The 13487-nt window shown below is 43.0% G+C and overlaps 1 protein-coding gene and 1 long non-coding RNA gene across 2 annotated transcripts; both read right to left on the bottom strand.

Annotated features, from left to right (window-relative positions):
* Positions 1-1425: 1425 nt before the first annotated feature.
* Positions 1426-4231, bottom strand: LOC125545978 (tRNA (guanine(26)-N(2))-dimethyltransferase). Its single transcript, XM_048710054.1, has 6 exons — positions 3595-4231; positions 2929-3129; positions 2734-2833; positions 2372-2575; positions 2220-2282; positions 1426-2005 (listed from the first exon to the last, which is right to left on the bottom strand). The coding sequence occupies exons 1-6, from the start codon at positions 4167-4169 to the stop codon at positions 1898-1900; spliced, it is 1251 nt and encodes a 416-aa protein (XP_048566011.1). The 5' UTR covers positions 4170-4231; the 3' UTR covers positions 1426-1897.
* A 3353-nt stretch (positions 4232-7584) lies between these two features.
* LOC125549248 lies at positions 7585-9823 on the bottom strand. Its single transcript, XR_007301292.1, has 3 exons — positions 9756-9823; positions 8026-9472; positions 7585-7928 (listed from the first exon to the last, which is right to left on the bottom strand). It is a non-coding gene; the product is annotated as an uncharacterized LOC125549248 (long non-coding RNA).
* Between the last annotated feature and the right edge of the window lie 3664 nt (positions 9824-13487).

The raw sequence follows: 13487 nt of genomic DNA on the forward strand, positions 1-13487 counted from the left end.
GAGAGAGAAAAACCTCAATCAATGGATCGAGTAAAAAGACTTTTTAGGACAGCCAGTCAACACGACCGGCGGACGAACCCTAGTACGGACGGCGCGGCCTCCAGTGACGATCATGGAGATCGACCGCCTCAGGGGCGGCACGTGGGTGTGGAAGCCGTGGCGGCTAGGGCTTAGAACCCGGAAACTGATACCATGTTAGCAGGGAGAGAGGGATTTGATGGAATAATTATTTTTATTGATTGAGCTTCATGGGTATATATATATATATAGGAGTACATGGTTAACTTAAAGTACAAGACAAGCCGGAACATATCCTAGTCTATCTCTTATTTTCTAACTAAACATAACACTCAACACATAATATAAGAGTGTTTTTGACACGGTGTCAAAACGCTCTTATATTATGGGACGGAGGGAGTATATTTCTAATGCATTGTTAGATGTTAAAAGTCATGCACAGCTCCGTTTCACAAGGCACAAAGTTATTCCATTAATATTAAACTTAAATATGTGTAATAAATATACCACAACGAATAGATGATCAAAATTACAGATTGAATGATGCGTCATCTGTCCAAATATGAACCGTATCTGGACGATCGCACCAACCATCTGTTAAATACAAGGGCAGTCCTTGAAAGCTCGTTGCATACATGCCTCTTATCGTTTGCAGAGTCTCTTGTATATATCCCCTTAGCAATCTTAGCCCTCTCTACCAGCCCAGTAGCAACCAAACGAGATACCGATATCAAATGAGCATGCTAGTACATATCAATTTGGAATTACACACGTGTAGTTTGTTGCGGCTCTATGCTCTGATCTAGCCCAGCTGATTATTGACGAACAGACTTAGAACCTCCTTTGTTTTTCCTGTAGTGTGGCAAACATGTTTGCTGCCAATTCGGGTACGTTTGCCATTTCATAGTAGTCAAGAGGGCATCACATCCTACATATCTTACAGTGCAGGTGCTACTGGTTTGGTGCAGGGGCTGAAAATACTAGCCAAGTATCTCACTAGCTCCAGTCTAGTTAGGATGTACACGACTTTCATATTTGCAAATTGCAATCATCGTCTAAAGTAGTTAGGATGTACGCGACTTTCATATTTGCAAATTGCAATCACGTCTAAAGTAGTTAGGATGTACACGACTTTCATATTTGCAAATTCCAATCACGCCAGCCCGTCGTAGACACATGTGGATTAGTTCCAAAATCCAAACTAGTATGCTGGATGCAAGCGCGCATTCAAGACAATGGGGATACATAGTCTTCATTTATGCATCATAAATCTCCAAATAAACTAGTATAAAATGTGAAAGGTTTCAACTTTAACTCATGGCGACCCTAGCTTTCCACAAAAAAGCACAGTTTTCACCCATCCTGTATTCTCCGTTATTTTTTCTTCAGACAATGGTGCGATAATATGAGAGTAAATACAAAAATTATAGGTGTTAATTTTTTTCTGTAAACTTGGTCAAAGTTTACAGAGTTTGACATAAGAATCATCAAGAAAAAGAACGCTACTGTTTAGAAACAATATGCAGAGTTTGACATAATATGCAGAGTAAATAAAAACAGAGGGAGTAGTAAGGAAGAATCATCAAGAAAAAGAACGCTACTGTTTAGAAACAAAGCAGCTGAATCGCTAGTGTCCTATCAAGAACTTTGTAGCGCATGAAACAACCAGCTGCACGCGCCAAGATCAAAACTTGCTACTTCTGTAGTGCAGGACAACATGTGTTCCGATATCAGACCACTGCCAATGAGCGAGCTCTCTTCTGGTTTTGGAACAGTGTGTTTGCCTGGAACACTGAAGGAACTCAAGCGCAAAGCCACAATTTGTGCAGTTAAACAAGAAAACATTGTGGACTTAGCAAATCGAAGAGTTAGTTGGCGGTTATCGCAAATTTCGGATCTCCCGTGCAACCACAATGCAAGAACTGATGGGAGAGTTGGTCTTGACAGCATTGGCACCTATATGAGATCTACAAGCAGCATAACCTTCCTGTTCACATTCAGAGTATGATAACATTTTCAGAGTCAATGCTCATCTACTTTATAAAATGAAATGGCAACAGAATGTTCCCAAACTGCATATACAGGTTATGAAGGAAAGCACGATTATGTAATATAAGAACCTAAATGAAGCACTCTGGCCGTTCCTTCGGATTTAGCAAAGTAATCATACTTGATATAACAAAAGTGCAGAAGTTGCATACCTTCTGCAATGAATGGATGAGTGTACCGAGCGGTGGAGAGTTAACTTTTGCTCGGCTGGCAATCTGACATTGCATAACAAATTTAGCTTGACTTTACTCAACAATTGTACATCACAGACATCCTAATAAGTGCATCCAACTGCAAGACATACCTCATCAAGTCTTATATATCCAGGCGGTAACCTTGGGTCACTCTCCTCAATCATGGTGCCAAGAAGTTTTTCCAAAGTGACACCATTCTCACTTGTGTGTGCCCATCCCCATTCTACAGCCAAGTTTAGCATTTCTGTAATGGAAGAGCGATCATGGAGAGGACCTGTCCAAAGTGGGCCTACAACTGTGATTGAAGTGGCATCCTGTAAAATAAAATGGTAATTATATACTACCATAACAACAGTCAAGTATTTAGTCCTAAACATGGGTTAATAAGATCTTTTGTGGTACAGTAATCAGCGTCTGACTGACAATTTTGTCGCTAGTTGTTTACTACTGCCACATGATTCAATGTACCTACTGTTCTATTTGCACATCCGCAAGAAATCTGCCCCAATTCGTCAAATCCAAAAGTCTGAGACTGGCCACAACTCTTGCAATGACAAATGAAACCATAATTGCTGCCAAAAATAGAAGGGACATCAGTAACTTAGCATTCTGTTATACACACTAATTAGCTGTAGGTTATTTGGGAATAAAAGAGCACTGAGCCAACCTGATGCCATCTTCTTTTCCATGGCATAATTGTACCATCGCTCGAAAAATTGGACCATGGTACGCGTAATAAGAGAATACTGGTTTTATGTGAAATCCCAGCATTGCTGCTTCACGGGCAGCCCCACCTAAAAGCATTCGCAAACCAATCTCATTCGGATATGGCACTGGAAGAACGTATGCTCCGTATGAAGACAGTGAGCTAAGAGAAACAAAATGTTATGTGGCTGACGTTTACAAACAGACTTGGTTGAGCCTTTCCAAAGGGAAACATAACGCGAGAGTATACAGTTGCCTAAAGAAAATGCTGAATATAAAAAAGAGAGTATAGAAGGCAAAATTAGCCCAATATACAGAACAAAGCAAGCAACTATACTTTCCATAGTCTGGCACAGCTGTCATTTAACAACTGAGTGTTACTGAATATGTAAGCAATCTTTTTGACTTATGTTCATCATTGGACAATCTTATTACAGAAAAATCAGCAATTCTAAGATCCTAGTTTCTGATACACCACTTGAAAACATTGTACTCCAGATGTGTTTAGGATATAAGATGACAACAGTACATTGAGACTACAAGTAAACTTGTACAGCCTAATCTGATTTTAATAATTTCAGACTTTTACTGGATACCAAAAATCCAACAAGTAAGGCAAAAAGCTCACCATTTTCCGCCATAACCTCTTGCCGACCGCCAATCGGTGGAGGTGAGGTAGAGAAGGCCCCCAATCTTGAGCGCCAGGAAGGCCGCCCGGATGTACTCGGCCTCGCTGCCGAACGAGTCGACGTCGATGACGTCGAAGTATTCGCGGCGGAGGTACCTCTCGGCGAGCAGCCGGGTGGCGTCGAGGTGCGACACCACCCACCGCCTCTGCCCTTCGGGAGGCACGGGCTCGAAGCGAGAGAGGTTGCCGACGATGACCGGGTGGAGCGCGTCGGAGGCGTCGTTGGCCCAGACGAAGTCGGCGCCGGCCTGCGCGAGGTAGCGGAGCGCGCGGACGCCGGAGCCGCACATCGCGTCGAGGCACAGGAAAGGGGCGGAGGGGTCGGGGCGGCGCCGGCGGTGGAGGGTGGCGGCGAGGACGGCGAGGTCGCGGCCCGGGGCGCTGTCGCTGCGGTAGAAGGCGGAGCCGGGGTCGAAGGAGACGCCGCGCTCGGAATGCGTGCAGCGGGGCGGCAGCGGGGCGCGCCGGCCGGGCTGGAAGGTGACGGCAGGGGCGGCGGCGGGGGCGGACGCCATGGCAGGGATATGCTTCTTGTGCTTTGGATTAGGTTGAGGCTCACTGCGCAGCTGCACATACCTTTGTTTTTAGAAGAGGAAAGTATAGTTTTCACCTCAAATTCATCCTTTTTTGTATTTTTATTAAAAAATGAACTGGGCAGCTTAAACAACTAGGTGATTTCCCCGCGCGTTGCTGCGGGATTTAAAGATTAAATTTGGATAAATTTTGTATGAGTAAAATAATCTAATTCAAAAGCTATTATTTTTGGAAGTAATTGTGTTTGAACAAAGAGTATGCATGTATGCTAGACCATTGGAGATGGAACAATTAAATTGGAGAATGCATGTGCTACAAAATAGTTTTATTGGATGATGACGTGATACATTTGATAATGTGGAGGGTTGCATGTTGAGAGCATTAGATTTAGTGAGGATCAACTATTTATGTATTATAGACATGAGGGGTCTAAATGTTACCCCACGCATTGCTGCGGCGAATTTTGGTCCTATGCACATGATAATACACAAATCAAATTATTTTGTTTGCGGTGTTGATATATGAACTTGTGGGTTTTTTTTTTGCAATGTGCATTATAATTGCTATATAATTACAAAGATAACAAAATCTGAATTATGCGATCTACTTTTTCACTAAATATAGTGATACGACTCAAGCTATCTCATTTTACGCACATAAGTATGAATGAAACACAGAATAGGGATTTCGAAACAGGGACTGTATGAAACGTTATGTACGTATTGCCATTTTGAGATACTCCTACTTATTTTGTATTATGTGCAGCTCTTGATGTAAATCAGTCATACCTGCATTGCTAAGAGATTTGAACAAATAAAGGATACAAACAAATGAATGACCATTCTAGTACCTTGACAGTGAGTAATGTAGTCGATCCTCGTCCCTAATTGACATTGGCCTACGTACTCGGTGCATGGGCATCTGGCCCGCGTGCCGGCTATAGCGAGGTATGTATAAAGGAAACAAACAAATGAATGCCCATTCTAGTACCTTGACAGTGAGTAATGTAGCTGATCCTCGCCCCTAATTGGCATTGGCCTACGTACTCAGTGCGTGGGCATCTGGCCTACGTTCCGGCTATAGCGAGGTATGTAAGTAGCCGCTGCTACTACTGCTTATTTTCCCATCAAACCAAGAGAGGTGAGAGCATTATATTAAACCTGAAATTGGATAATGTGGGAGTGCAATATTACCTCTGTATTTCATCAGAAACTGTTGATGTTCGGCTAGCATCGGAGGGACGTCACAATATCCTGGGGAATATTTGGAACTTCTGAAAAGTATCCCCTGTAGGATTTTTTAGATCATAAAGCTTTGTCGTACATTAAGAGACATGGTTACAATCATACATATGCATGTAGCTTCTCCCTGTTGCTTCCTGCACTGAAAGAAAGGAGGATGTGCTTTGGATAAAAGTGGCATTTCAAGTTTAGTCAGCTGCAGAGTTATGCAGAAGGGTTAAAATCAAGGCAAGTATCAGAGAAACATAAAGGCATAAAACATCAACAGTAATTACCCTAGCAAGAACAACCATGCCAAACCAGTTTGTTTTCTCAAGACATAATGGATTGAACCAATCAGGGGTATCTAGCAAATCATCAAGAAAATCGTAGAGCTATTTCAAAAAAATAAATTGTAGAGGGGAAGAACCTAATGCTCCACTTGAATATACTGTTTATGCTCACTGAATTTTTGGTTCCTGTTCATTGAAACTGTGAGTTCACATCAAGAAGCACAGCAAATAAAACTACTTTTTTTTAGGAAAAGAGTAAATACATTACTCATTGACCGGGGTTACATGAAGATCCAGTATGTCTCTCTCAAGCGACCATGAACAAATCCTCCTTCGATCTGGTAAGAGCAGCAAGTTCATGCACCATCTTGTTCTTGTTCCTTTTAAACTGAACCGAAGCAAAAGAACTCATCACCTCTTTAATATCATGGATCATCGGGAAACAGACAGAGAGATTAACAGCCTCATGTTGGAGTTCCTTTGACAGGAAACGCACTGGCCACTCGCGGCAATATACGACGCGTCAGTGTTTAATTTAATTGCCCCTGTCGCCGGAGATAACCATCGATTGGCCTATAACACACCTGCTCCTGAACCCTGCAGATCCGTCTCTGAACAATAGTTTGCCTGGGCATCCTTCCTGCCCGATCCCTGCTAGACTGGCATTGGATAAGAAACATATACCAAATCAAAGTACTTGTGAGTTCACATCTGACATAAGTAGTATAGAAAATACTTTGAGCATTCGTGTGAGGAAGCCTAACCGGGGTGGTAAGTGGTAACAACAAGTCAGCGATCAAGAGTATCACGTGCGGGTAGCGGGAAAGAAGCACCGAGATTTGGACGTGATTAGCGGGGGCGACCTAGATGGTAGGAGCAACGTACGGGGTATAGGGCGATCGACGATTCAACTTATCCGATCCATTCAGGGATAGTTGGAGAAGTCCACGGCGACCGTCCTCCCCCGTCGACCAACGACAGCTATAGCGAGTTCATGTTGCGGAAGTAGGACGCGGGGATGTGCTGCTACAACCAGTAGAACGACAGCCTGACCGCCGACGGCTGATCGCAGTCCTGCTTGCGCACTCAAAAGCTCGGCCACCGGGGAAGCCTGATGCCAGAGCTGCTAGAGCTAGAGGAGGGCACTGGGTCGTCCGCCAGCAAGTTGGGCAGCACATCCCGTACCTACTGCCCATCTTTCATGTGGTGGGCACGGGGAGATGAGGATAAAACCATGCGTCTCCAGCGACTCTTCGGAACTCTTCGGTTATTAGAAGGAAGATGAACCAATGCCTAGTAATTAAAATGGTGTGGCGCAATATCGATTGAAACTTAGCAGTACACCTTTTTTTCGGGGCGAAACTTAGCGATACACAGGGAAGAGGGTCCAGGTGAGAGACGGTGGGCCTCCTCGTTTCATCTTCCACCAGAGTACGTGGCTACGTGCCATGCAACATAGTAGTAGAAATAATTATAGGAAGATTATTTAGAGGAGAAAATTATTGTGTATGTGGCCCTACTTGATGATGTGTATAGGTTACATGTCAAGAGAAATATGTTAGTGGGGATGAACTACTTAGGTATTATAGATAAGTTGCCTCTCTTTATCTATGTCTATACCAATATAAAGAGACTCAAAGGGGCAAATCAAATTAATCTTGGCCATCAAATCATATCAATCCAACGACTAGATTGTTCAATGTCGAGCGCTCAACACGTTTAGCGTGCAGTGAATTTCATGCCAAATATAGTGCTAATCACATAATAACACGCAAATAATATTCTACTTAATATCCGCATGCATTTAACGTACTTTAAAATTAACGTGCATTGCATGTACATATTGACTAGTTTAATAAATAAGCTGCTCGTAATTTTTTGAGGCTTCTATATTGGTTATTTTGTAACTAACTAGTAAGCTTGCACGTGCAACGCACGTCTATACTAAAACACATTGTATCAAATATTTGTAGTTCTAAAAAGCTATCTTCAAAAATCAAACAAGGTTTCTGAGTCAGCCGAAACAAAAATCCAGAAACTAAGATAACATCATCCATTAGCTGCCATAAACATCTCATCACTTATCCTCTTTCTCCGCGTCGACAGCCTTCTTCATCCGGGCTCCCAACAGGTGTTGGTTAAACATCTCGACACGGAGCTTGCCGTATGCATGTGCTTCTCGCCGCCGCGAGTGATGGGCATGTAGTGGCCCTGGACCTCCGGATGGCTGTAGCAAGGCCGTGTTAGGATCAAATCACCATCCTTGAAGCAAAAGAGGTGTAAACACGAAGAAAAATAAACAAATTCAATAGTTGCAAGCACACCTTAGGAAGATAAAGCTTGCCAGGTTGTCGTTGTATCTCGCGCCTGTCGACATTAGACTGCATAACCTCCAGTTACATGTTCTTCTGACGGTGGTCCATGAAAATGCCAATGGTCAGAACAAGTTTCTTTGGGATGCCCATGACTTACATTTACAGTACATAAACATCAACAAATAATAAAAGAAATCTGTATAATATAAGCCGGTGTCTCTACATATAATCTCATGTAGCATCCTAACCAAAAGTCTGAAATCTGACATTCTGCAAACTAAAGTTTTTGCATATTATATAGACATACCAAGTTCAGTGTTGTGAGTTTAGAAAGACGCTAAAGTAAAATTTCAGAACCACTGTCAGTTATTTTCATCAAGGCTATTTTTTTGGCTTTATCATTTACCATGTTCCCACGGGCTGGAAATATTCATAAGGATACAATTTCACAAGAACATCAACGGATAAGCAGATCAATCATTCTCTGAAGTTTGAATGACAGAAATGCAATTTCTGACCCAGGTGTATGGTGCACGATACGCCCACCTAAATATAATAAATCAGAATTGTTATGTCTAATATTTCCGTGCTTTTATATATTAGTTTTTTAAATTGCACTTTTAAGAGGAGAAATATTTCATGGACAGTTAAAATCCCCAGGCATTGGAACTGCATTTGCTCGATCCTTGAGTGGATACCTTCGTTGTTACCCTTTAGCATCCTAACTACTACAAATTTTAGTGGGGGTAGTTAGAGAAACAGGAAGAAAATAGGAAGTAAATTATACTCCCAAGAAAAGAAAAACAAAAGATAAGAGTAATCTGGATGTGGCATACCTGGAAAGTAGAGCTGAGACTGACTAAACATTTTGCATTAAGGTTTGCAAATACATCATCTCGATATTTGAAAAAGGCTCCTTATAATCAGAACAATCTATTTGGCAATAGCAGTTTCACCCAAGTTGGTTTTGCGATGCAAGAACAGAAACAAAATTCAGTTATTTTCTACATCAGGCTAATACAAGAGAAAAGTACACGCATAATCAATGGGGACAGATTGATGATATGACATACCCACATAGAGCCTAGCTAATATGCATAACAATGACAAGTTATTTATTTCATCATATTAAGGCCAAATGCAGGGCTTATCGCCCCTGATTATGCATACAAAACACGGAGCTAAGTATATGCATTTTAGATTTGGAATAAACATTTGGTAGGCTTTTCATCCTTACCATGCTCTTCAACAGATAACATGCATTTCAACAGATAACAGTAAGAAAGCAAACCATCATCGAATTATTTGATCTGCTAAAAGTAAGGAATGCTCCTCCGTGTTTGGAAGGATACGATAGGATTTCTTGCCCTCAAGTGATAACCTCAACCTCTTGTTGATACCTCTCTGTTGGACTGATGGTGATCCTTGTATTTGCAATGCAACTGCTCAATGCTTCCTAAATCATAAGACAATGAAAAAGAATAAAAATCAAAAGGTATGGACAGACAAATCAGAGAATATAAATTGGTAGGGCACTGGATAGTATCACAATAAATAGAACACAAAGTAACTTTCAGACAGAACCAACACAGTACCTACTTGCTCAACACATATCAGATGATCTTTGAGCATACTGGACATAGAATGGTATTGTAATATACAGGAGAAAGCATAAAAGGAAATTATTCATTATAAACTTTTGGATACAAAAAAGGTAAGCCAAAGGTAAGAAGTCATACCTTGAGAAGGAGAAAAGGTTCTTGCATCTCTCATAGATACTGAAACTTCAGTCCACTCCAGATCTAGATGAACAGGTAATTAGGAAAATTACGGAAGAGATTAACAAAATGCAGAAGGGATGTGTTTTAGTATCTAAAATCAAACCTCAAACAGGTTCAAGGGCATGCATTGATATCTATACATCAGGGAAGATTGAACCAAAAAATGGTTTCTGACAAGTGTGTGTAAGATAAAAATAGGTGCACAGGAAGAGATTAACATAATGGGTTTATGCTTCTATGGCCAACCTCAGTGTGGCGGCAGGTGTCCAGAAAAGAGCAATCTCCGACATTTGTATCAGTATGTGGAGCAATAATAAGGCGAAAGTGAACCTGCTCCAAATGAAAGTAAAAGTTGGACCTAATTATCATTAATAGCTAAAAAATATGTACTGAAAGCAGTACTGTTTCAAGCATATTATGAAGAAAATTTTATATAAAGAACTTAAATAGAAAAAACCAAACTGGTATTCTATTGGCATCTCTCAACTGAACAAACATTTAATAACTATATTATTTTTCAGTTCAAAGACATGTGTTGAATAATGTCCATCAGTAGTCAGAACAGGTCAGTGAGTACACCTTGATTTTGCACCATCGGAAAGAGTACGGAGATCTTCTTGTCTAGGAAGCTCGTCGTTGTGCACCATCACTTCCCCGCTGGATAGAACAAATTAAATCAGCAACTTAGTGATCCTAAACTATTAACACTACATTCTTTGAGGCAATACCACAAGCACCTGGTGCAGCCGAGAGTGTTGTGCGCGTGGGTCGCCTGCTCGGGGAGGTGTCAACAAGGCCATGGGGACCGTGCCGGTGCTGTGTACGGGCAGCTGGGAGCCGGGGAGGTCCGGCAAGGGGGCAGGGAGGGAGCTGAGGAAGCCCGGTGATGTCGGCATCCGTGAGGCTGTCGGCGACGTTGATTGGGAAGGGGCACGACACACCATTAGCAATGGGGTGCCGGATGGCTCTTGGAGGTAGATGGCGAAGCTCCAGCCGACGGCCGTCCTCCGGGGACCCTTTCTGTCGGCCAGCACGGATCTGGCGACTTGGCCTCCCGCATCCATGATGGCCACCAAGTAGAGGAGGACAGCATCGATGGGCCACACCCTTACCTCTCGGCGCGCGGCGTCCTCGGGAGTAGGGGCGGCGACCGGAGCAGCCGTCGGCCGATGCGCTGCGAAGTTCTCCGTCGTGAGCGCACGAGGCGCCTGGGTCCCCGAGTGGATGGGCTCTGGCCTCTCACGGGATGCTAGCGCTAATTACGCGGCCTGGGATCCCTTCCTACTCTTGCGGGACGTGAGAACAACAGAGTTTTCGTCCGCCCACTAAAAATGCTAAACGCAGTTTTGGATGTGGATTACGGTAATCTGAACAGTTAGATAAAATTATGTGAACGGATCAGGAGGCCGTAATTCTTTCGTGTTGTTTTGTGTAGGCTAGGCTGGGTGTACTTAGTGATGAATATGTTTGCTTGTTTAATAGTAGTAGAGATTCAGAAGCCCCAATGAATGAGGGAGACGACTCGTAATTTCCTCTTTTTCAAGATTTTGCTTCACGGTGACTGACGTGTGGGCCTCCCTAGGGTGCAGCCTTTGCAAGCGTTTTTTGGATTTGATTAACGAATTCTTTGCTCTTTTTTTGAGACAAAACAATTATTTGCTTGTTTTTTTTGAGGAATCTCACCACTTTATTAAGAAACATCAATGTTCATAGATACACGATATTGGTCATGAGGAATTCCCAACCAGACATGCTGACCTACTCCTAAATTATAAGAAATTTTGATGAGATTATGAGCATCGAAATTATGGTTTCTCCGCTCGTGAACAAAAGAGACCGAAGCAAAAGTGTTCCTTTGACCCATTATTTCATGTATAATGGCCGAGTGTGGACCTCCTGTCCCTTGGTTTATACTATCCATCACCACACCTTGGCAATCTGAAGCTACTATCAAGTTTGTTTCATGTAGATCAGCTGCAAGTGCTAACGCCTCCCTGCAAGCAAATGTTTCCAAGGTTGTGGGATCAGTGATGTCTCTGAAGACCACCGCCGGGAGCCCAAATATAAACCCGTATGATCTTGGCACACAGCCAAAACCGCCCCGCCACGTCTGTGGCACGCCACAGCTCCATCGACGTTGATCTTTGCCACCCCTATAGGTGAAGGTAGCCAGCTCCTCAGGCCTTCCCTTCAAGCCCCTGACACCGCATGAGACTCTGCGGGTTTGGTGATCTGCTCCAGCTCGCTTATATACGAGGCTACAAAGGATGAAAGTATGCATCGGAGATTGAAAGAGACCCTCATGGATCACCTGCCTCCTAGCATGCCATATCGCCCATAGGGTGACCACCATTGTTGTGTATGACCTATGATCAAGAGCGTCATTCAACTGAAACAACCAGTTCTTTGCATGGGGTTCGGAGATCTCTGCAATTTTCGCCACCGGTACGGGGTCAGATAGAACCCATGTGCACCTTGTCGACGTGCATGAGACCAACGTGTGGCGCCATGAGTCGGGGGAACCACGCAACGGGCAAGCATCTCGGGTCGCCATGTTTCTTCTGTTCAGTACGTCCATTGTTGGAAGCAAGTGCTGAGCTAAACGCCATAGAGAAGACCTTGATGTTTGATGGCACCGTTAAGGACCATAGGTTGGTCTAGTCCTTCTCCTCTCTGCCGGTGCTTGAAGAACCGCTTCTGCCCTCGAGCCAGTTTTCCCTTGTTATCTTCGTTGTAATCATGTACTTGTAGGCTGAACTCACCCAGAACCTCCCCCTCTTCTCTGGATGCCAAGCCCAGAAATCATCGATATTACTCATGCATACTGAATTTTTCATGATAGCTTCTGCATCGGTTGGGAAGAAAATCGAGCGTACAAGCGCTTCATTCCAGGAGGCCGAAGCTGGTAGTAACAAGTCAGAAACCAGTTGCGGCGGATCATGGACCAAGGAAACAATAGGCCGTAGTGATCCCTCCTTTGGGATCCAATTGTGATCCCAAATGTTAGTGGACTGCCCGTTGCCAATTCTGCGTATGATTCCTTGCTTGAGGATGTCACGTCCCTTTAATAATGCTCGCCAAATCTGCGATGGTCTAGAACCAAGATCCGCAGTAAGAAAATCTGTACCGGGAAAATAGGAGGCTTTAAGTATCCTTGCACTTAGCGAAGATTGATCCTGCAGAACCCTCCAGGCCTATCTTGCTAAAAGTGCAAGGTTAAATAGTTCCAAATCTCTGAAGCCAAGTCCTCCCAGGTATTTTGGCCTTTTCATCACTTCCCACAAATTCTTTGCTTGTGTAGTGCATAGACCGGGAGCTCTGTATAACACTCTTCCTGGGCTGGCCCATAACAACCACGTGTGTGCGCTCCCACTCGTGGAAAAACTAACCATTCGCTCTGAAGAAAATCAGCCGGAGAAATATCGACAACTCTTGGTTATGGAAAACAGACTATCTAATTTTGACTCCAAACAATATATTACGTAAGAAAAAAATTAAAACTTTGAAAAATGTTTATGAAATTTTAAAAAGTGTTCACAAAATTGGAAAGATGACCGAATTTATAAAACATCCATGGATTTCTAAAATGTTCACAATTTTTAATGCTCATCAAGTTCCATGATCGTCATGAATAACTACTAGTATTGGAAATTCTTGCTTAGATCTGACTGAATTTGCATGACATAATAT

Source organism: Triticum urartu, chromosome 3 (genome assembly GCF_003073215.2).
Source record: "Triticum urartu cultivar G1812 chromosome 3, Tu2.1, whole genome shotgun sequence".
NCBI classification, from domain to species: Eukaryota; Viridiplantae; Streptophyta; class Magnoliopsida; order Poales; family Poaceae; genus Triticum; species Triticum urartu.